This window comes from Lagopus leucura, unplaced genomic scaffold, assembly GCF_019238085.1.
Source record: "Lagopus leucura isolate 7727_CA_CO unplaced genomic scaffold, USGS_WTPT01 Super-Scaffold_100033, whole genome shotgun sequence".
NCBI classification, from domain to species: Eukaryota; Metazoa; Chordata; class Aves; order Galliformes; family Phasianidae; genus Lagopus; species Lagopus leucura.
The window spans coordinates 3201041-3226452 of record NW_024962282.1 but is presented as its reverse complement, the minus strand read 5'-3'; the positions used below and the strand labels follow the sequence as shown (position 1 = coordinate 3226452).

At 37.6% G+C, this 25412-nt stretch overlaps 1 protein-coding gene across 1 annotated transcript; it reads right to left on the bottom strand.

Moving 5' to 3' along the window:
- Positions 1–554: 554 nt before the first annotated feature.
- Positions 555–25412, bottom strand: ZNF143 (zinc finger protein 143). The gene is made up of 17 exons (XM_042882042.1): positions 25261–25412; positions 24143–24259; positions 22926–23044; positions 22059–22151; positions 21441–21524; positions 21158–21238; positions 19923–20119; positions 17142–17216; positions 13350–13469; positions 12146–12221; positions 10481–10606; positions 8669–8848; positions 7660–7887; positions 6376–6524; positions 4542–4703; positions 3604–3750; positions 555–2555 (listed from the first exon to the last, which is right to left on the bottom strand). The coding sequence occupies exons 3-17, from the start codon at positions 23035–23037 to the stop codon at positions 2472–2474; spliced, it is 1914 nt and encodes a 637-aa protein (XP_042737976.1). The 5' UTR covers positions 23038–23044; positions 24143–24259; positions 25261–25412; the 3' UTR covers positions 555–2471.

The following is a 25412-nucleotide window of genomic DNA, read 5'->3' as shown; positions in this document are numbered from 1 at the left end:
ACTTGTGTGATCTCCACTACAGAACCTTCCAGTGGTGATGTATGCTCACAAGAAGGTTCCCTTCCAAGTCCTGGGAAACCAGCAGAAAATCGCAGAGGACTCTTCATTCTGAAAACAAGTCTGTTACACATACATACTGCCAGTGAAAATGCATGTAATCATCTCTGCTTCTCTTTCAAGTCTAAGCAGTCTAAGTCAGTCTGCCTTGTTTATTCAGTATTTAAGTATGTTTTCCTTTATAGGGGTAGCTATGGGGGAAGCACAACCTTTGATTGCGGGAGTTTTGCAAGAACAACTGGTAAGATACAAGAAACATTACTTAAATATTTTGCAGCTTTTCCTTATCAAGCTTATCAAGCTTCCTTATCAATGTTTTTAATACCTAGCAGGAAACTAACTAGTATGAAGGAAGAAGCAATACTCACATCTGTACAGTGGTCAGAAAGTGTCCTGGGAAATGAGAGGCACTGTTATTTCTTCGTTAAGTCACTTCCAGCCAGTGTTTCCAAAAACTATTAGCAATGAAATTTAAGAAAAAAACTTGAACTTTCATGTCAAATGATACATCTTTAATTTCTAAAAGGTCGTAAAAACTAAGAAACTGATCTAGTTGACATGTAATTAACCTCTTTGCATAGTACAGTTTATCTCCATGGGACATCAAAATTACTTAAAATTTCAGGAAATCTGGCACCTAAGTAAGTAAACAGCCTCAATCCTACAGGAAGGTTGCAGACAACCTGAACGTTTTCAAGTTTTGTTTTGTAACAGTTCTGTTAAAGGTCTGTTTTGACCACCTTTATCCCACAGCACTGTGTTCTCTCACAGCATTTTGCAGTTGGCCATCTGTATGAAAAGCATAAAAAGCTGCAACCCGTATCGATGTAGTCAATCACATTATATTCAGCGTGGCCTTTTTGATGTCAAATACCTCCAAGCACATAGTTATTAACTTTTTTTTTTTAAATGCAAAACAAACCCCACAAGACATACAAAATGATTACTCGATTGACTTTTTACCCCCAAGATGTTTAATCTTTTCCTTGAGAAGGATAAAGGTGGGGCTTCAGTTTCAGAAGTGTTCTCGACATTCATCTAAAGCAAGCACTGAATCTTACAGGAAGCCAAGGAAGTTTAACTTGCTCAACAAGCTTACTAACAAGACAATTAAAGGCATTTTTCTGTATAAAAAGTTGTAAGTTACATCTTACAGTCCGTGTTAGATTTATCTACAATGAATTTTTTTCCTTTATAGAATGGTAGGTGGAGAGGAGCACTGTACTTACATAATCTTTAATTAATCCTTTTTTTCCCTACTAACTTGTGTCCTGATTTTCAAAATCACTGCTTATCAGCACATGGTAGGTAACAAACAGTAGTGCAGGCACTCAGAACTGCTGAAACAGACTGTTAATACATGTGTTTATGCCCCAAATGCACCGTTTGAACACATTCCTCTTGAAAACTCCTAGTTTACTTTTAATCAAAATCAGTTGACTGATTATGCTTTTAAACAATTTCTGTAGTGCTTCAGCATGCTGAAAATAACTCTTAGCACTGATTACTTCTTATACTTCAGTGGACCGCGGTCAAAATGAGTAAGTTAAAAATTGAGATTTATGATAAATAAACTTTGGAAAAGAAATTATACAAGGCCATAAATAAATATTTTCACTTGTCCCACCAAAAGTAAAACAGTATGTCACAGAACAATATCATCCTATCTAGATAATACAGTCTTGTTATCTTTTATTGCATAATAATTCCAGAGTAACATCTTAAGTAAAATATGTAAAGAAACGAAATCATTAGATTTACTTCTTTTAATATTGAACAACCAAAGTTTCTCCTTTGTACACAATCCAATTTAAAGATAATACAATTAGCACTTCCAGCATTAACAATCTGTATTTACAATGAATGAGATGGGGTGGGTAATCTAAAGAGTATTCAAATCTGTATGAAACGAATCAAAGTATGAAGGTTTACAGGAGGCTCAAAATCAACGTCTTTTCCATTTATGGAAAACAACTGAACAGGCTCTGTCTTCTTTATAACTTGCAAGGGCTCTTGAAATTGTGATTTTGTTATAGTCTTTACAACACTTCAAATATTCAGTAATGCCTTTGTTATTGTACATGACACTAAAAATTAACTCCAATACTTCTGTTTTGTTTTTAACTTGCTTGTAGACCAGTCTGAAATCTGATGAAAGGATAACAAGGAAATTTACTAGATAATCCTAATTCCATATTCCTGAATATACAACAGTTGGAAGTAGATGATGTCAGTCCATTCCCAGGGTTATGTACACAACGCTTAGAAAACGTTCTTTGCTCTTGCATAAAATGTGTACACAGTATCGATGAGAGGGGAACTTCAAAGTTTTTGTGGATTGCTGCTGGCATGGACTTTTGTTGTTTGAAAATAAAATACCTTTCACTCTATTGTTCTGGTAGCAGTTTTAGAAGTTAATCATCAATTCCTGGTGTTTCACCCTGTTGTATTCTGGAGGCTATTCTAATGGCTTCTTCCAGAGACTGTTGTTCTCCAAGCTGAAACAAATGCATTTAAACATAAATCAATCTAAAATTTCACACAGATTAATTTTTCTTTACAGATTTGTAAGATGAAACCAAAGGCAAAGATCCCGATGGGTAGCGAGCACAAGTAAGTGTGATCAGCACTGTTCATCACCTGGGTCATCTACAATAACAGCATGGAAACCAGGAGGTAGCAGGTAGCTCTGATAGCAGATTTAACTGAGATTCTTTGTATTTACCAAATTTAGTTTCTTCAAAGAATTGCTGCATGATAAATACATTTCATTACATGTAATAATTCAGACAATTTAGACAGATAATAATTTCACTTGACAGACATAACAAAGCTAAAATAAGGCTTCTGAAATTACAGTAGCCGCTAAATTACATTTTAGATGTGGCAAACCAAACAAACTTCCAGTTTTCTTAATTCTTCTGAGAAAATAAGCTCTATGGAACAACAGCATATAATATATACAATGTAAACCTATTGCAGAATTCTGATTATAGAAAGAAATGGTCTCCATGACACTGTTCAGCTCTACAGTAGAGAGGAAATTATTATCTTGTAGATGCAACTAAAAAGAGAGATCTCCAATTACTGCTTTTTCTACATGACTGTTCACACTTTTTTGCTATCAGCATTTCAGGGTTCAAATAACAACTTTAGTCATTTTATCTGTATGGGCGTGCTCATAGCAATTCAACTTTGATAATGTAGCATTCCTGATCACCTTGACATGGAATGCTGAAGGATGAAGGAACACACTCTTCCACAAAAGACCTGCTGACTCCCAAACAGAACATGCATCATTCTTCAGTGGAAGATTCATCTGTCCTTAACTTCAGCTCTCCCCAACCTTTCATTTATTTATTTTTAAGTACTACAAGTAGATTTGGAAAACCAGGTGCTTATTATTCTTCTTTAAAATACAAAACTATATGGTTACTGGCTATTTTTTTTCAGGGGAGCCAAGCTTATTAGACTGATTTTGTTATACTACTAGGAACTTCTAACTCTAGAAGCAAGAAACACTCCAAAAACCATTTTTCACTTTACCTGTACTGCAATTTGTGTTCCGTTGGATGTAGCCAACAATGTAACGGGCCGAGCTTCTGTGGTCACTAAATGGTGCCCGTGTTGTTGATGTCCAATTTCTGATGAGGTGCTATGAAATGCTGCTAAGTCTTGAGCCACGATGGCAACCTTGAGGACCAAAGAATGAGAATCAACTGGATGGTTCCAGATTACTGCTATTCACCTCATACAACTGTAATCTTCAAACTTAAAGTTACATTCAAAACTATGGTTTTTCATGACACAGTTTTATCCTGCAGAGCAGATCATCTTTTAAGAAAGGTTACATCACTGTTTGTCAGCGTCATCTGTTAGCCCTCAAAACGTAAGTATCTTCAGTACAGCACAGAAGTTCAGTAGCTGTATCTGCAAGCCCATGATTATCTACACATACAGGGCATGCACACACTCATACAGAGAAGTAAATATATTCATTTTCACATGGCACATTTTTAGAACAGTGGGATGTATTTTCACTTAAATATTAAAAGCTGTATCACTCTATTTGTACTAAAAAAGTTAACTACTGTATATTAATAGCAAAACTGCAAACATATACTTACTTCCTCTCTGCAAAACAGATAACAATCCTATAATATTAAGCAATAAATTCACACTGGATCCTATGTTTAGCTTTACCACTTATTTACTGTGTGACTCTGGGAGAAATGCTTAGCATTTCTGTCTTGTTTTATGCAGACCTACGAGAATTATCAAATTGGTACCTCAATTTTTTTTTTTATTCTATTTGTTTTTGTTTTTATTGTTTCTAAAACAACCTGTTGCTGATACTAACGGGATAGAACATACTGTAGTCTTCTGATGGGAATGACACAGCCTGGTGTTGAATACTGTGATGACTTTTGTGCCTATACCATCTCAAAAAGAACATTACCTATGTACACAGGGTAATTTTTTACCTGCTGTCCTTCGGTGCCTTCTGCAGTAACCATTGCTACAGAATGTGTTCCTGCAGAAGAGATGACGGCGTCGTGGGCAGGGACTGTGATAGTGGTGCCATCTTGTGTTACCATAGTGATTGTATTTCCAATGGCCTGCATATCTGCCTGAGATATGTTGACCTGAAACATAACACAGTTCCTGAAGTAAAGAAGGTTTAATTGCTGCTCAAGTCATACCTGAGGCTTAGCTTTCAGCAACATAATGCTGTTTTCAGGTAAATGTTTTTAACTGAGGTTTGAAAAAAAAATCAGAGTTTGCATTTGCACTGTAGCAGCATTCATCAAACACATTCCTGCTAGTTGATTCAGCAGCAGATGGTGCAACTTCACCTTCCTCATGTGAAACAAACTGCCTGACAATCCAGAATTAAAAGGCAACTTATCCACAACAGCGCTGAAAGAAATACTGTAAGTCCCATTTACAGTAACATCCTGTCCACAAGTTATAGCAGCTATTATTCCACTTCCTTGATGTACTCATGCATTTCCTGAGGATCACTGTCACTCTCTGGCCAATTCCCAGTCTTGGATGAAAAGCCTTCATCACAAACATGGATGGAGATCTAACATCCCACCATCTTTCAGACACTTGTATCTCTTTACAGAAATATAATTATGGCCCAGCAATGAGAAAGAGTTGTGTGCTTCCCATCAGAGTCTAGAACTCCATGTCAGTTAATCATACCCCAAAGAACTGCATGCAAGGTTATCTATGCATGCGTCTTACACAACAGGACAGTGAGACTCAAGTTGCATCACATGCTTTTATCTTAATGGAGACACTAAAGAGGTTTGGTAATTAAAACCACCAATTAAAAAAATCATTTAAAAATTGATATAAATTACTGATGTCTCCAATATAAATGTATTAGGGCATCAGTTACTGATCTGATGATCTGCATGATTTAGAAGGCAATAAAACATTCCAGAACTGAAACCAAGCTGAAGGATTAATAGATATGAGAAGAACTCCATGTTATGGCTTCTAAAGGCCTTCATTTCTAGGGGTAAAAATGCTGGTTCCTTAGTACTGCTGCAGTGGTCAGGGCTTGCAATGTGACAGCCCCCTTTAATATTTCATCTCCAATTACAATTTAGAAGATATTTTTCATATCCTACTGGCGCAGCAGCTACCTCCTCACTTGAAATATGATTTTTTTCCCATTATGCATTCAGTGTACCAGCAGAGTTAAACTAAAGAACTGTGCTGAAATCCACTCTCAGTGGGTTTCCTACCCATTCCTCAAAAAAAAAGCTATCCAAAGGAACTCTTGAGTAGAGGCAGTATTATCCTATTTCCTCATCTTCTCATGTTCTTGTTAGAAATTGTAAGAATTGAATATACCAGATGTAAAACATGCACTGGAACTAAGTAGATTATTTTTTCTAACAAGTGTCTGCAAACGAGGCAGCAGTGGTATCAGTGATATTATTCTACTAACATCAGATACTAACAGAATAACCGGGAAACTCTGGAAAACCTCAGCAACTATGTTGCACATATAACAGTTGTTATACAGCCTGTGCCTATATTGTGAGCATAAAGGACTTCCAGAGTTTTTAAGTGATAAAGACAACAGAATAGACCAAAAAGCCTAAGATCGTATTAATATAGTTTCAGGTAAGAGAATTTATGGTGGAATTTAGGTGTTCCAGAGGAGATCCAATCCTAAGCATATAGCATAATTTTCAAATAAGTTTCTCCCCATGAGAAATCAACACACATTTATCAGACCCACGAGCAGAAACTCTCAACATATTTTTGTCACCTCTTCAGCAAAAAATTACTTACGTGTTGGGTTCCATCCTGGGAAATTAGCGCTACTTGTTGACCTAACCCTGACTGAGTAACTGTAGCAACTTGTGCAGAAATGACGTCCTCTCCCTCTACACCTGTCACATAGGCTATTTGCGAGCCTTTCAGGACATCTTCCCCTTGACCTATTTGATACAAAGAAGGCAAGAGAGTAGTTTAGTCTGGATACTCCAAATGCAGGCAGGAAAGATAACCAACAAGGAATAAATGCCAGCCTGGTTTGATGGTTTTGAAACGCTTCAGTGGAAAAGGGATAGTTGAAAGATGAGAAGAGACATACAAATGCTACTCAACAAAAATATATTACTACTGTATACTCCAACATTAAAAAGGCAACAAACTATTTCTAATTCAATCATTAAATGTTAACTTCTCCAAGCAGGAGCCTTCATGAGAACACAAATGGCAGTTTCTAAAAGTTATTCATTAACAAACAGGCAGAGGAATACAGTGATGCCTTTGTGTGAAGATTTCAGTTAATTATCTTAATAAATGTTTAACTTCAGTAAAAGAATCCTATAATTCCCTCAAAAGATGGCATGAGACTATAGCAAATTTGCTTGAGGCGTTCAGTGCTGTTTCCCAAATACACGTAGTAAAACAGAACCCTTTGCATCTGCATTTTCTATCTTCAGACAAATCACAGTTTGGCAAGAGATAACTGTTCTCTCATGGCATTTCTTCTAACCTCATTTTTATAGTCACAAGATACTACTCATGACATGACAAACATTCTTAGCTTATTTTCGTCTTTGCCTCTAGGACCTAAATTCACAGACACTGCTATTAACTCTGCTGTTAACTGTCACAAAACCACCACAGTATCCCGGTGCTGCACAAACGGATTTTTCCTTTTCACAAAGCAGTGCCTTTATTCCTGATAAAAGACCTCCAGCAACTGTGGTGCCTCAGAAAAATCCAGTAGGTTGCAGACAAGCACTTTAGACTCTTGCAGGTCCCTTCACACAGTTCACGTTTATAGCAGAATTGTTTATAGCAGGTTTGCTGGGACTGCAGCTCAGATTTCTCAAATCTCTCTTATCTCCAGCCTGCTATAAACTCAGTTTATGATCTGGTCAATTACTCTCTCGGTTTCTGTTTACAAGTTGACCAGCACACTAAAAAGTCCTACAAAGAAGTTTTAAATAACTTTTATTAAGTACTTCAGATTTTTATCTATACTTTAATTTCCTTGGTTATAAACAGCATAATATTATCCAGCCCATTTGTTACAAGAGATTCAAAGATTGAAACTCTAACCTGGAGGTGGCTCAAAAAAAGCCTCTTGTTCCTCTTCAATGGGCTCTGTGTCATTATGTGCTGTCCGCTTGTGCATAGCAAGTGTAGAAATCTGCTTGTATGTCTTTCCACAGTGATTACAATTGTATGGTTTGGAATGAGTATGTACAACATGATGTTTGTATAAACTGGAATACTCTGTAAAACGTTTATCACAACCAGGAACTGTACAGACATAGGGCTTCTCCCCTGTATGGCAAACAGAAGGAGAGAATGTTATTCAGAATGCACAAACAAAACTGTCAATGAATCTGTAAGGTATTTAGCGACACACTTCCACTACCAAGCCAATTTCAATTTCAAAGGCAACAGTGAAGCTCTAGCTCACTAAGTTTATCAATGCAGCTTCTCATTGGTCTTTTCTTTTTTTAATCTGCCAGTGAAAGCTGGGCCCTTTTTTCTCCCATTCCATATAAAATGTTCTCCTTATGAGTACAGGATGATGCAGTCTAAAAGCTGCAATTTATAGAATCTTTAGAAACTGATACTGAGGATGAAGGCAAATGCAAACTGCATCACTGAGTGACACAGAACTTGGAGCTTCTGCAAAGGTGTCAACCTAAACACCAGTTTTGCACAGCACTGACAGTTTTGTTCCTTTAAAAAATCCTAAAAAAAAAATCAATGAAACAAATGTCTACATTACATTACAAACTATAAAGCTAATCTGATACAAAAGTTCTGCATGAAACTTATCCGTGCATCTATAAACATGCAAGGCTTCTAAGATGATACGGCTATCGCCAGCTCTTACATTTCAGAATCTTGAAAATACAATCCAAGTGAATGGGAGACTCACAAAGGTGAGCCAAACTATGCTCATCTTCCCTCACGTGAGGCCAAAACAAAGGCACCAGGTCCAGTCACCTAAACATGACTACATCCAACTACAGCGCACCAAAACAGTGTTCAAAAAAGAAGACTCTCACAAGCAGGATCCATTTGAAAACATAAAACACCATCCACATACCTGTGTGTATTCTCACATGATTCTTATAATTGGTTGCACTGGCAAAAGCTCTCCCACATCCTGGCTCTGTGCAGTAATAAGGTCTTTCACCTGTATGTGTCCTGATGTGAACCTTTCTAATATTAGATGTTGTGAACGACCTGCCACAGCCTTCAAAAGGACACTTAAAGGGCCTTTCGCCTGAAAAAAAAAGAAGTACACACAGGAAAGTTATGAAAGAGTACAAAAATTGTAAGTTACACTTATGCTGAATGCTGGAATCCAAAGCTACCTAATTGAGAGCCTCATTCAGAGATGCCATGAACACGTGACACGGAGTGTTGTACCTATATCTGGCAAAAACTGGGAAAACTGTGTGAGCTGTGAGATAAATTATGAAGCACTTAGTATCTCATGATATTTAAAACAGACTCAGTTGCTTGAACTAGCTTCCATATTACCTATATTCTTGCATGTGTTTAACCCCTCCAGACAAAATGCTACATGTGTTATCCAAAGCAAGTGCATTAAACCATTTGTATGTTTGTAATTAATAAAATGAAAAAAATTACTTCATGATTTAAGACATAACCAAGATACAGGCAAATTAGTCAAATTCACTACAGAAAGCACTTTACTTTTGGCTGAAACAAATTTTTAAAGGGACACAGCCTTGAAATTCAAGTTTCTAAAGTTGCCAAAGTCAAAGCAATCACAGATTTTTTTGTTACTAAGTCCATTCCTATACTAAATTTACACACAATAACTCACATCGCTCCTCCAACACCTTCACCTGAAGATCAGATAAAGCCAGCCCGTCTAACCTCGCTGATCCTTCAGACCTATCAGAGCACACAGCTCCAGGGAGGAGAGCAAAGGGACTGAATTTGGAGAGGCACGAGCCATCCAACATGCTGTCCTGTTGGAATCTGACACTTGGTAGGGCTCAGTACATTGCCCCCACCGTACTGGTCAACAAAGAGAGGAGTCCGAGAGTAAGAGAGGGCAGATTACCACTACAGACACAATTCTATGTACTTGGAAACAGAAATGAAAAATGAAGACCTGATACAGACATGTAACTCCAAAGCAGTTAGCTTCTTGGCAGAGGAAACTATAATTCACTCCTTAAGGCCGCCGTTTTGGGAACGTTTTCCACTTTTCTGCCAAGGCAGAGCGTATGTGAGCGTACACGCCTCAGTGTTGTGTTACCATGGCTCCCCTGATCCCCGTGGCGAGGCAGAGCCTCCAATTACAGCCTCAAGAAGGGCTGCAGTCAGAAACCACAACACTGATTGTTTTTCAGCGATTGCAGGAATGTCACCGGACCGGTTTGCCTTTGTGTTTCTAATGGAGTTGCTAGAAAAGTGACCTGTTTCCAGGTGACCGAGATTTTCTTGCACCAGCAACACGAGAAGACTTGCCTCCATCGGTGCACTGTTGAAACTCGCATAGGGTATCTATGAGCACACACGACTCCATCTGTTTCCACAAGGACTTGAGTTTTAATTTTCACACGTTTGGAACCTTCATTTAGTTTGATACGATATGAAGGGCAACAACCTGAGAACTATCAGCCTTCATGAACCTGGCGTCCAATTTATCTTAAAGCACCAAACCACTTCTAAAAGGTGAGCTGCGTTACTGAGAACAGACCCCTTGGTACTGAGCTGCAAACCAAACTGCAAAGGTGCTCAGTGACAACGTCAGTGACACACTGCTAAACGTCTGCAATGGCAGCATGGGTGCTTGAACACTTTTCTAAGCAACGTGAATCAGAGAAATCCACCAAAGTGAATTAACTTGGGGAAACAAAAATGGTAGTCATTCTACCTGTGTGGGTTCGGATGTGTTTCTGTAGGTCTCCTGAAGTCTTGAATGACTTGGTGCAGTTTTCTTCTGTGCACCGATACGGCTTTTCACCAGTGTGTGTTCGGATATGACTTTTTAATCCATACCCTGGAGGTCAGAAAGGATGTTATAACACCCAAGTAAGTAAATAAAGTACAAAATGAAGATGGTCAGAAGCTGTTACTCTTTGCAAGCGCCTCATTCTACCTTACAGAGCAATGAAACCCTGATACAGTTGATGAATTCCTCCTTCCCTCCTTTATAAGGAAAGTACACTTCCCACTCCTTTCAATGGGATAAACTGCAATTATTATAATGCAGGTAAATATTTATTTTATCTTCTGAGGAAATTGGCATGTTCTCTATCCCATCTACTTTTTTGCATCTTACCAATGTTGTCATCAAAATAGTATTTAATCATTAGAATATTATTAGAAACATGAATTTTCCTTCCATTCACTAGAGATGTATACATTTCTAAAAAATAAAGGAACAGTCTGTAAGAAGATGGCGCCTACTTAATTTCAGAATGTTTTCTAAGTAAACTTAAAACTCCTACAACTCTACACTCAACTCCTACAACTTCTATTTTTGACTTGTTATGAACACAATGGTGGCTACAAAGAGGAGCATCAATTCGCTCTTATATCTAAAATAAACATCACGTCATGATCCAACACAGCAGAGAATTCTTAATATTTAAGCTGAGAACTTCTGGTGCCTGACACAAGCCATATCAAAGGCTGAGGTAAGGTGGTACAAATATCTCTGGCCCAAAATACAGCATTAGACAGAAAGCTGTTTAGAGCTGCACATCAGTCTGTTGCAATAGAGAACAGTGTTTTCATTATGTTGTTTTGAAATCTCTTTGCACACTATAAAATTAAACTTATGTGCAACTCTTTAAGTGGGACTGTTTGTCTTTTGACCTTTCTCATCAGCATTTCTTGTGCTTATTTAAAGAAACACTATTCAATGTTACATCAGATGGAGTTCCAAAAAATCTCAGTTTTTACAGAAAATCTAGAGTCTAACTTTTCTAAGTATCAAGTCAATCTACATTCAAAGTAAAAGAATTTGAAACAAGTTTTGCTTTTTTTGTATCATCTTCAATGGTTCATCACTTGTAATTGCATCTTAAGTCATCAAATCTCAGGTAGTTTATCATTTACAAATGGATTAGTCAGTACAAAATACAGTGTTCGCTTTATGAGAAACATCACCCTGATACAATGTGATAAAAAACACTGCAAGCAGCTCCCACCAAAGTTCTTTGCAACTTTGGATCAGAACATTATCTAGATCCCTCTAGACAGCAGGTTCAGCTTTTTCTGTCACCTCGTGTAACTTACACTGTTAGTTTCATATTAAGAAGGCCTATTTTTTCCAAGATAAAATCTGGCTGTAGCATGACAGGTGAAGACCAAATGAAAGTGCCAAGGGTTTCACCTCACTACCCCTTCAGTAACTAATAGTCAAATCCTCTGTCTTTTCTATATGCTGCACTAGCTAAAACAACACTTTTTTCTGCAGTTCTCATAAATGGATTCCCAACCAGGTTCTATACTTAGCAACTAAGGAAAAGAAACATTGGTACCATAAACTTATACAGACAAACACAAAAAAGCAGGGAGAGGAAAGGGTCACCTGTTGCAAAAGCTTTACCACATCCAGGATGTTCACACTGATATGGTCTGTCTCCTGTGTGTGACCTTTCGTGTACCTGCCAAGACATCCGATACACTCATTTAAAAAGATGCATCTGATTACTTCAGCACAGAAAAACCTTATTCTAAAAGACAACACATTTTACTTCTCTTCCTGAGATTCACATTTAAATGTCTTCTTTTTAAGTCAGTGATAAAAACTAACATAGGGTAGCACTGTTTTCCTTAAAACTACAGGTGTCTTCTTCTAAGGTCTAGCCTAATCCTTTCAAGTCAGTTCTACAAAAGACATTTCTGTAAATATATGTGGAATTGCCAACACACAGGTAAATTAAAGAAAGCACACAGGCATGCCTCAGAGCCTTCTCTCTGATTATTGACTACACTGAGACTTCTGCAGGTCCTCTTATATTGCATGAAACCTCACTGATTCCACAGTGTTTTGTCACAGACAAGGCTGCACTGAAAGGAGCTTAGCTCATCTCCAGGTGATCACCTGTATTCCACATCTAAACTGGAATACAGCTCTACAGTACTTTATTTACTAAATGAAAATAAAAAAATTAAAAAAACAAGCAAGAGGGAACCAAGAAGTTGCTATGTGCTAAGAAAAGATGTTCCATCTCTTCACTTTGCATGTTCAACTGTTTTGAAGATTTAGACTTATGATGATAAAATCTTTCACAACTCAGAATTCTCACATAATCATGCATTCACATAGATTAGTGAACTCTGGATTTCAGAATTTCTGTGATACTACTGATAGAAATATTATCTCAACAAGATTTCTTACATGCTGGAAATATATGGGTCAACCATGACACCGTGTTTGCATCTACACCAATCTGACCACGACGTAAGCATCATTTGGAGTCAACGTTTTAGTGCACGTTTTATGTAACATTAACAGACTGAGAGTATATTTTATTAGTCAGTAACTGCAGTCTATTAGACTATTAGACTGCAGTTTTTGCTTTCAAATATGTCAGAACACTAAGAAAAATCAGCTGAACATCTGGCACAACTGATTATTTTAGACCAATCAAATAAACAATTGACAAAACAGCACATTGCAGTTGTTTCTCTGTTAATTTCCATCACTTGAAAGTGCACAATTTGTCCAAAAAAAAAAAAAAAAAAAATCATGCCTGCAAACTAACAACGCTTGTTTTACATTTCATCACCTTAAGATGGTGAGCTGTTGTGTACAGCTTTCCACAGCCATCATAATCACAGCGAAATGCTTTCTCTCCACTCTGCTGAGACTTTGCAGCCACTCTTGTTCCATGTCCCTGCAAGACAATCTGAAGTTGAAAAAAGAAAAAAAAAAGATTAAAAAAATACAGTGGATCAAGAAAGTCACACGCTAGTGTGCAAAGCTGACTCTGACAGGTTTCCTTTCATCTCTCTTTGCTACGCAATGTATTTCATAGCACTCAGTAAATGAAATTAAAAGCATGAGTTTTACTTAGAGCTAGAACATTTAAATGAATGCATTAATTAGTCAAATAACAAAGACTAAATAATCTGAAAAATAAGTGAAGCAGTAAGATGAGTGCTAGAAAGAATAGGCTTAGATTACACGTCTAAAGCACTGGCTCTGCTCCTAAGGGAGGTTAGCTATAAATCAGACCACCTTCAAAGATAAGTTCACACAGAGGCCAACCAATAATTAAATGCAGTTATATAATGAGCACTTTCTAAAAACGAAGGAAAACATTTTGTATTTTGTCAGTGATGCATGTATTTTGATCAAACTAATGGGTGCAACTGCAGCTAGGCTCATGACACAACAGGAAAATATACAGAATAATTTCATGATACAGCTTAGATCCCTATCAAAGGCTTTTTTGTACACTAATAATCAAGGAACGTTCTTACAGACTGAAAAAAGAGGCAGAAGACCAAAGGTAAACATGTTGATACAACTGTATAGAAAGTAACTGAGACTTTTACAAGTCTACCTTTCTTTCAAACTACTTCCTTTTTCTCCATAATCTAATTCCATTCTACGTTGTCAAAGAACAAGCCACGGCATCAGTGAGATGGGACAGCCTAATACAACCTCTCTTCTCAAAGCAGAATCAGCTCATGGCAATATCCAGCTGAGCTCTGAGTATCTCTAGGGATGGAGTCACCACAACCTGCACAACCTATGCCAGCATCCAGTCATCCTCAGAGGTTTTTTTTCCCCTCAAGTTTAAATGAAACTTCCTGTATTTCAGTTTATGCAGATTTCCTCTTATCCTGCCACTGTGCACACTATGAGCCAGGCTCTGTCATCTTTATATGCCCATATCAGGTATTTATACTTATTGGTAGAATTTCCCCTGGCCTTCTCTGCTGGAAGCTGAATAGCTGCAGCTCTCTCAGCCTCTCCTTGTCTGTCAGACTCCAAGCCTTTAATCATCTTCACAGTCCTTCACTAGACTTACTCCAGTATGTCTACGCCTTCCTGAGAGCTGAGAACTGGACCAAGCATTCCCAACGCGTATCACCAGCACTGCGTCTAAGGCAAAGATCACCTCCCTTGATCTGCTGACGTGTGGCCTTTTTTACCACAGGCACATTGCTGGTTCACAGTCAGCTTTGTTCACCAGGATCCCCAGGTCCTTTTCCGCAGAACTGATTTCCAGCCAGTTGCTCTCCAGTTTCTACCAGTGCACTGGTTATACTTCCCAGGTTCATGACCTTCCACTTCTTTTTATTAAACTTTCTGAGATTCCTGCTGGCTCATCTGAGTAATAAACAATATCAGCTGTTCTAACAACTACAAAGGTTGTTATTTTGTCATAAAAGGTGGTGGGGTTGGTCAGGCATTATTTCTCCTTTCTACATCCACACTGACTATTCCCAACTGCTAACATGTCTGAAAATGGCTTGTAAGATCATCTGTTCACCTAATTGCTAAGGACTCAGGTGAGGCCGACAGATCTGTACATCTCCAGATCCTCCTTCTCACACTTCTTGAAACAGGAATGACATTTGCTTTCTTCCAGTCCTCAAAAACTTCCCCTGAACACTGTGGCCCTTCAAAGAAAATCGAGAGTGGCTTTGCGATGACATTACCAACCTCTATCAGCACTTACACGCTTACATCCATTAGGTCCAGCAGATGTGTGCATATGCCCCATTTATTCAAATATTCCCTAATTCAATCTTTCTTTCAGTGAACTGGTGTCCTCCAATTAAGTAGACGAAAACTCAGACACTCTTTATTTTGCAGGTAACCACCAATGCATCCTAACTTAGCTCAGACAGGTTACACAGAAGAACAACAAAGGTAACTAAGATCTCAGGTAAGATTTTTATATCACATACACAGCAGTCATATGATTCTGATTTTCATTTGAACAGATGGGTATGACAGATGTGAAAAAAAATAAAGCACAACATCCTTTAGGTCACACAAAGGCTTTTGTTCTCATCTGTACAAATCACAAACAGGCTTTTATGCTTTATTTTTTTCTTTGGTGAAAACCTTAACCATACACAAATGGTCTGGATGACTGCTCAGCAGCATAACATCTGTTCAGTTCTTGAGTTACTTTGATCTTTTTAGGAAGAATTTATAAATACACACTTATTTAATGAAATAGTTTCAAATTTAGATAAAGTATCTTAAGTAATACATTATTTTTAAAAGGGTTACAAGTAGGTACTTAATCACACCAAGAAATAATCACTGAAAACACTTTAAGAAACAACCAATAGCTCTGTGACCCTCACTTCCATGCTCGGCCAAATGAAGTCACCTTACTGGGGAGGTGTCAGAATTTGAGCCTTACTACCTGTTGAAACATCAGATCTTTTTTGGCCATTTGTTTGGAACACATAATGCTCCATAAGATCAGCACACTTCCATACAGCCATATGTGTTGCCATATGAAGTGCAAGATAAAGAACCTTCAGATTCACTTTTTTTTGGGCTTGAGGCCGAAATCAACGTGTAACTGGATATTGGTAACAGCTTGTTTTGCTTAATAGATTTTTACTTCTAGTTAAAGTCAAACAAAATCTGATTCTATTCTTCCTTGAATTTTGCATTTTGATAGAGTTGTATTCCTGTTCCATCCTAGAACAGTACAAAACTCCAGAAGTTCTTTATTTATATTTATGGAATGCATTTTCATAGAATCATAGAATCACTAAGGTTGGAAAAGACCTAAAAGATCACCCAGTCCAACCGTTCACCTATTCCCAATAGCTCCCACTAAACCATGTCCCTCAACACAACATCCAGCCTTTCCTTGAACACCCCCAGGGTCGGTGATTCCACCACCTCCCTGGGCAGTCCATTCCAGTCCATTCCAGTCCATTCCATTTAATACTACTGATAACTTCTAAATTAGCTCTTCTGTCCTTTCACAATCATGCCATTCAGACAGCTGTAGACTGTCACTGGTTTTAAATATTGTGGGACCTAAAAAAAATTAAGATGACAGGATTTTGAGGTCATTGTCAGAGGTGAGCCTGTAGTTCCCTCTTTCACAGGTAATGTAACATATTTTACCTCAGAAGATATTTTTCCATCCTCATCTACTTCATCACCTCTGAAATTAAACAAAAAGGAAGAACACTGATTCTTTGATGACCAAATCTTTCTCAGTGCAATGACTTGCCCATTTCTGAACCTGTCATGTGAGCACGTGAGGGCATAAGGTTTTATTATTAGCTTTTGCTCTTGTTCCTAATTAGGATTTTACAGATTTCTGGTTAAAGTAAAAAAGGATTGAGACTTCACAATTTTTACCTGTACTTTCCATTACTCTTAGAACTTTTGAGTAAATACCTTCACCTCAGTAAGTTTTTATACTTCTATGTAGTAACAAGAAAAAGAACTGGAAATATTTGTCTGCTTCTTCAGGGTTCACTTGAAGCAGCGTCTTCTACAGACTAGTTGGTTAGACAGTCAGACTACGCACAGAGAAGACTGAACAAACATGCACACATTTATTTTGCATTGTGCTACATACCTGCATTTTTTTTTCTTGTTCATTTTCGCCTATCATTCCCGTGCTACTAACACTGTCATTTCCATCAATAGACACCTGAAAAATGAGGTTGATATGGGAAAAACAGAAGTTATTTTTATTCATCGGAAAGGCAGATTTACAGACAGTTCCTGGGGGCTTATTCTTTCTTAGCTCTCTAGCTCCCTCTTGAAAGCTGGTTATCCTACAAGATAGTAGTTTACATGAAAATCCCTCTTGCAGCACCTGCATTATACAACAGGTAAGGCAAGCATCTCAAGACTGTCTTAAAATGACATCCAAAAGACTGCAAGAACTGAACGTGCTAGATGAAAACTCAAAGGAAAGTATATTAAATTATTAAAAATTGATAACACTGAGTTCTCAGAGAAAAAAAAACTCAGCTCCTTTAGAATCAAAGTACCTAGACAATGTGCCACTTCTTAATTCAAAATAGTAAAATTTCAAAAGGTAAGAGAGGACTTGTGTATCTTGTGTACTGCTCTTAAGGTTCATTTTTAAATACCATTTATAGGAAGAGAAATCTCTGCTTTTCAAGGGACATAGAATATTTGAAATGATTACTTAATATGCTCTCAAATGCATTAACTCAGAACAGTGGTCATTGTAGTAAAAGACACTAATTTGAAATATACTTTGTAAGTTTTCCTCTTCAGTAGTTGCCTCTGTGTTGAGCACTCACATTCACAATACCCTCTTACATTCAAGGCTGAGATTGGTGCCCCTAAATCCAGCCACAATTCCTATCTGCAATTCCACTACACGTCCCCTGACTTTATGCAGACTGAGAGCAATAATCTATTTTTTCCTGGTTGCTTTGAGAGGAAGGTGGCATTGACTAAGTCTAAAATTAAGAGGATTCCAATTAGCCTTTACATGCACTCTGCAAGACATGTTGACTATGCCTAAAAGAGAAGTAAGAGATGATGAAAAATGAATATCCTCCACCAAATCCAGTGAGCTGCTCTGCGGTCTTCTTTTAGTGATACATTTCCAGAAATATTCTCCCAGCCTCCAAGCAATTTGTGGCTTAGGAACTTCCTGAACTAGAAATCACATGTTCCTACCTAATAGCCCCAGATACATTTCTCTTCCATGAATTTTCTAATTACCCTTTGAATCTAGAGACATAATTAGTATGAGCAACATTCTACAAGCAGTACCATGGCTTAACTTTATGCTGTTTGAAAAATATCCTTCCCTTGTTGTCACTGAACCCGAGACCTGAGAGTTTTCTCTGATGCTTCCCAGCTCTTACACTGGTAAAGACAACGACAAGACACTACTCTGTGCCACTTAAAATCATGTGAAATTCTCTCATATCCTTACCTCATACATTTCATTTGTTTGGTCATCATTGCTGCCCCTTTCTGTACCTTTTTTAATGTCCTAAGCCATCTGCTAGTAAAAGTATACATTGTCTTATTATGAAGTCTACATGGACATGGAGCAGAATCCTAAAACTGCATTTCTCCTTTTAAGAGAAAAACAGGGGTGTAACATGCAGCTATTACTTGCTTTTGCACATAATGCAGTTTCAGTACTTGGAAATTCACTTTTCCTGATTTTCCTTGAAAATTCTAGCAGTACATCTCAGGATAAGGCTGAGATGAAAGCTTTAAGAAAACAAGCAGGGTTTTTCCTAGCTATACACAAGTATACTTCAGAATACTAATTCACATTACAGAACTCGAAAACACATGTTGAGATGAATAGGAGAAAAAAAGCAAATACATTTGCTTCTTCTCCACAAAACAGAAAGGTACTTTTATAACAAATTAGCATTAACATAGCTCCTTATTAAAAAGGACAAAGTTCCAACTGATATAAACCTAGATGAAATAACAGCTAGGCAATGCATAAAAGCTTGTTGCTACAGCACAGCTAGCCTTGAATTACCTTTTTACATAATGAAAGTTTAAGGCACAGCTAAATGTAACACAGTCTGACGGGCTTTCTTATGTTTTCTTCAATTACAGCACACAAACATAATGGAAAGAATGGGGTATGTGCCATTTAATCACCCTAAGTGGCCTTCTCCCAAAATATGACTATTCCCTGTAACACCTGAGAACAAATTATAAAATTAATTCAACTCCTTTCCAAACCAATACAAGCACTGACAGCAGTCGTCTAGGAATCAGGACACTCGGAAACCATTAAGTTGTGAAAGTTGCACTGTTTGCTGTATATTTAGACCACACTTCACAGAGGTCCTTTGAAGTGGAGAACGTGAATTTTTAGCCTCACATTACATTTTTGTCATTAAAAGCATGGATCAGAGAAGCTTTCTCCAAATTCATCAGCTGCCTAATTGTGTTTTTTTACACTTTATTATCATGTAATATCCTTATTGAAGATAACAGGCCGTACTCTTTTCAATGCAAGAAAAAAAAATCAGCAGTGGTCTCTTGTTGAGAATAATTTAACTTTGTCCTTCTTTCCAAACTACTTCTGAAGAGGCTCCACTCTAATCTTTTGTGTTTTACAGAAAATAGTTATTTACTTGTCCAAATCACTATGCACATCAGCTTGATTCCACATCATTTTGGTGTTCCATTTCTTGTTGTCTTTATGCAAGAGCACACACTGGAGCCACCCATAACAGTGAGGCACTGTTGTGGCAATCTGGTGTTCTCTCTTAAAAGAGTCTGAAGACTCTCTTATCATTTTATTTCTTAGCTCACAGCGGGCTTTTGCTGTCAAGCATCATGTGATATGACATTAGAACATTACAGACAGATGAAATGTTGTTCAGCATACCTTAGCTGCGTACTGCTCCAAAGCAGTGATGGTATCTGGGTCAATGGCAGCATCTCCCGTGTGAAGACCAGCCACTGTGCCATCAGCTTGAATGGCTAAAATGGTATCTGACTGTGGCATCTGCACTGCATGGTGAATGTAGGCAGTAGTGCCATCCTCCAGCTGCACTGCTTGTAACGCACTCTGATCATAACTGTCTGAGAAATAATATTACGGCGTGTTACAAATGAAAAGGAATAGCAATGGCTGTAGGTAACACAAGAAACTGCTGCTGCTTAGGAAACGTCTCCAAAAGCCATACATGTGTCTGATGTTTATGAGAATTATACCCAATTACAATACCACTATGAATAGCAGATTAACTTTTTTTCAAGACAACGCCATCTACATCTTCTGCACACCTGCAGAAGTGCAAAACCAATTGTAGTCTATTCAATTGTGATCTAGCTTCACTAACAAGGGAAATCACTATCACAAATATTCTTCCAACTCATTATCCACTCATAATAAAATGAGAACATAGGAAACACATACATCTGATTTTAGAATGTATGGATCTGACCCTGATACCAGAATCACCCGTAAAAATAGATGCAAAATAAACTCTGGATGGTGTTGCTGGCAGTGGAATGTAATTTTTGTCACATTAGCTTATTAAAATATCTAATGGTTCACTTTTTCAAAAGAAATAGGATTGTTCATAAGATGGGAATAAACAGCTTCTGCAGCAATCTAGGTTATAATTTAAAATGAATGTTTGCATTTTTGAACATCAGTCATCACACTTTCAGCCCTACTACTTAAAGACAATATCCCCAAGAGATGATCTTTGAAATGTATGTCATGCCTCTACATTCTTTAGTTTAAGTGGGATTGATTGATTCATTCTTAACTGCTTTCTCTTCTTAATTCTACATACAAGTATGGCTGAAATCTGTATGATAGCTTGCTTGCTCTACTGACGTGGCATTTACTTACTTTATTGATATCCATGGCTTCAAAAATAAATACACAGCTGGTGATTTTTAAATTCTGTTTATAACTGCTCTATGATGTCCTAATAAAGAACTGAATCAGACTCATTTCAGTAATTTCTAGATGCCACTAAGCAGAATTAAGAAATAAACTACAATGGGAATCACGCTGAATTACGTAATTGTCTGAATACAGTATCGTGTTTTGTACTGCTGTTCTGTTCAACTGAAATACTAAACCATTATTCAAAAGCCATTTACCTTTGGAGGTGTGATGAATGAATGCTGTAGTTCCATCCTCCAGCTGAACTGCTTGTCCATCTTCCAAACGCAAGCTGTCCCCTGTTTAGAAGAAAGAATTACAATGCTTTGACAAGAGGTTGAAAAATGCATTAGTCAGAAAAATTTTCTCTTCAAGATTCTTTGCAAAACAATAAGAAATCAAGCTTTTTTTAAATGATTACTGATTAGTTAATATCAGTATCTATCAGTAATAAAATACTTCAAAATATATTTATATATATATATATATAATTACACTTACTACTTTTAGTCATGGGTACATGTTGAACATAGGCTGCAGAACCATCTTCTAATTGAATCACTTGGCCATCCATTAATTTACCATCTGAAATACACGGAGTACTTTTAGAGAATCTAACAGTGTGACACAACCTACTTTAAACACACAGCAGACACTTCCTGGATCAGACAGAGTATCAGTACAATATCACAGACTTACACTGCTTGCTAAAGCTGAAGCATAGTAAGGGGCTAAGAAACAGTGGTTTTAAAATTCTAGGATAAAAAAAATGGTAAGAGGCATGAGAGTTGAAATAAATACACTCAATACAGAACACTAAATCTTATTACCTATCCAGTAGGCAGAACGTTGGTATTTGGGTTTGAAGCATGAAGAGTATCTTGCTTCTGTGTCTGACTTATGTTCTGCATTTGATACCTGCATCTTATTAGTACTGGAAATAAATATTTATCTGGTATTATTACTGCAATACCCCAACTGGGAGTACAGCTTTGAAAACACTGAAGATTTTCCCCAGTTTTACTACCCAGAGGGGTTTACAACCCAGCATAGGAGAGGAATACAAATAAAGAGAGGAATACAATGTTGATACAAACCAACTTCCAGTCGTTTACCTACCTTTAGAATTGTGCTGTATGTATGCAGTGGAGCCATCAGCCAGGGTAACTGCTTGCAAACTTACACCTTCCATGTTTTCTAAGTTGTCACCATCTAGTAAAGCAAAAGGTTCATAGTCTCTATTACCAACATCAGACTTTAAAAATTACCAGTTATGCACCTCCAAAAATGATGACATCCCTTACAACCCAGTGATTTTAGAAATACTGGTAGGTTTTCTGGGTTTTCAACCTTGATGACATACTGTGGTCAGATGTTCAAGACCTCGCTCCATAAACAGGACAGCCTCAGTGCTGTTTGCTCTAACTAGAAAAGCTGTGTTATTGAATAAATGATTGCAAAGTTTAGGTTTTAGGGAAAATATTAATTAGGTAATGAGCTCCAACAGTGAAATAATGATATCTATTTGTATCAATAATTTTGTTTTGTACCCTATTACCTATATTAGTATATGCAAATCTATTTAGACTAAAATACTTAGGAAAAAGATTTTATCAGTGAAAATTGCACCAAAGCTGTCAGAAAATACCGTATTTAAACCAATTCAAAACACCAACCTATTTTAAAATTTAACTAGTTTAAAATGTGCTTTGGTGCATAATGAAGTTACAAAGTATAACACAGTAAAACCACTGTGAGAATTAAGTCAGATTTTCGAGTATCTATTTTGATACATTTATATTCCTATTATCTTAATTAACAGATCACTGTCTTAATTAAATCAGTGAACTTCATCTCAGCTAACTAAGAATAATCTGCTGATTTGCGTTAGATTTTTCATTTAGAATACACTGCTTGAGTTCTAGAGTTTTATCTGACCTTCTAACAGGAAAGACACAATAATACACATTTCAACTCAGTGCTCACCTTGCACGGCTACAGCTTCTGTCAGACACAGAGTCACATGCTGGGCCTCCATTCCTCCTCCAGAAAATTCAGTCATTCCCTGAGAGTCTCGGTTTATCTGAGCTAGTAACATTGTCTGCCTACAAAGAAAGCATTCAAGGACATCAGTACAAAATCTAAATACTGAACCAGAACTAGTTAAATACAATCCAAGATTAACTAGATTTCTATGCAACCGCTACAAACATTTTTTGTTACCTTCCACACACAGATGATGCAATGAATGAATGAGAGAACTGTAAAATAATTCAATGGAAAAAAAAAAAAAAAAAAAGAAGTTCTTTGAAATAGTTAAGAATTGTTATCTCAATTAATTAAGCTATTAGGAACTTCAGGCAGCAGTTAGTAAATTGAACTTGAACTAACATATGGTCTTTATTCCAGCTGGGACAGAATTGTGATCTTCAGAGTGTATGATGCTGCCACTTGGCTCTAGGAGAAAAGCAATGTTGAGAACACACCAAAGTTTATAGCTGCTGCTAAGCAGCATTGTACAGAGCTGAGACCACTCACAGAGGAGGGCACAGGGAGCTGGGAGGGAACAGAATCAGGGTGGCTGACCTAAACTGTCCAAAGGGATATTCCATACCATATGACATCAAACAGAAGGAGTTCTGAAGGGGATGGGAGTTCATGTCTCTCTCTTTTGCTGCTCGGGAGCTAGCTGGGCATTGATCAGCAGGTTGTGAGCAATTGCTTCTGCACCATGTGTTATATGCACTCATATTTATATATAGCCATAACAATTATCCTTGTCTTTACCTTAGTAACCAGTTTTATCTCAACCCATAACTTCTACCTTTTTTTTTTTTTTCCAACTCTCTCTCACACCCCATTGGGAAGGAGGGAATGAGCAAATGAATGTGTGGTGCTCAGCCACCAGCTGGGTTAAACCACAACTCATACAAAGAAAAGAATCACAGAATGGCCAGGTTTGGAAGGGACCTCAAGGATCATGAATCTCCAATCCCCTGCCACACGCAGGGCCACCAACCTTCCCATTTAATACTGGACCAGGCTGCCCAGGGCCCCATCCAACCTGGCCTTGAACACCTCCAGGGACAGGGCACCCACAGCCTCTCTGGGCAGCTGTTCCAGCACCTCACCACTCTCTCTGTAAAGAACTTGTCAATGAAAAATGAAAAATATTGTGTCAATGATGGTACAAATAATGATACCTTTTTGTCCCCAAAATTAAAATGAAGCTGACGATTCACTCATGGTTACCCATAACAACAGCAGGGCTTTCAGTCTATCAGCAACTCCAGTGCCAGCAAGAAGTTCAGGATCACACACTGGTGAAACACATACTTGATTAGCAAATCTGAATGGTCCAACAATTTCATTAAGCTTTCCACGAAGATTTATATCTAACTACCAATAAGGATACATATCTGAATTAATAAATGATCTCACAACAAAATGTGTTAATAACAAGATAGTGATTGCTAAGTGATGGGCACAACCCTGTAGATATCTCAGAGAACCAGCCATTCCTCTGGATACTAATTTTTCGCCCAGGCATTAAGAAAGTATTAAGGTATTAAGAAGTCTATTGAATCTGAAAGGATGCTACTAATTTTTAGTATTAGCGGATAAAGCAAATTCAAAACACTGCATCCTACTAACTTGGATCTTGGCTTTCACCTCAGAAAAAATGAGTCACATACAGAGAGGTGGATGACTGAAAAAGATCACATGAAATCGCAGTGTACGCTATACAGCATTAAAGCATTTTCTTTTTTTCACTAATGTATTTAGTGGAGCTCTTCTCACAGTAATTGGCAGTTAGATGATCTCAAAAAGAAGAGTATAGGTAAACAAGCAAGGCTCTTAATCTTATGGTTCTGTGACATGCTGTGTTGTAATTCAAGGTTGAGGAGAACAATCTAGGATTTCAAATTTACTTCTGATTCAATTTCTAAACAGTTATTTATTCTTCTACGCTATGAAAATCTGCCTTTGAATGAGCAAACTCATCAGTGGGCTCAAAAACCAAGGAGACACATTTACTAAGTTAAAACTAAGGAGCAGTGAAAGCAAAGTAGACCATTTAGGACTTATGCCTACAGGATGCCAGCAGTGTTTATAAGCTTTGGCACACTGATTCAGTAGTCAAAGAGTATATCCAAGTCACATTTTCCAAATAGATCCAAGTGACTCTGGAACAGTTTCTATTTCCCAGCATGACAGCACGAGCCGCTCTGCCATCTCCAATTTAGTGGCTTTAGACAAGCAGTTTTGCTCCCTGTTCCCCATTGATACCCCCTCTCCTAAAACAGGGAGAGAATCTCACCTAGAAAGCACTTTGCTCATAAACCACAAATGGGAGACCATGCAAGAGCTACAGGAAAAGCTTTAGCAAGCACGGAAGCAGCCCTTTCTTCAGTGTTCAAGGACCCTGTGGTGATTAAGAACAGAAAACCCACACAGTTAAAATAAAGAAAC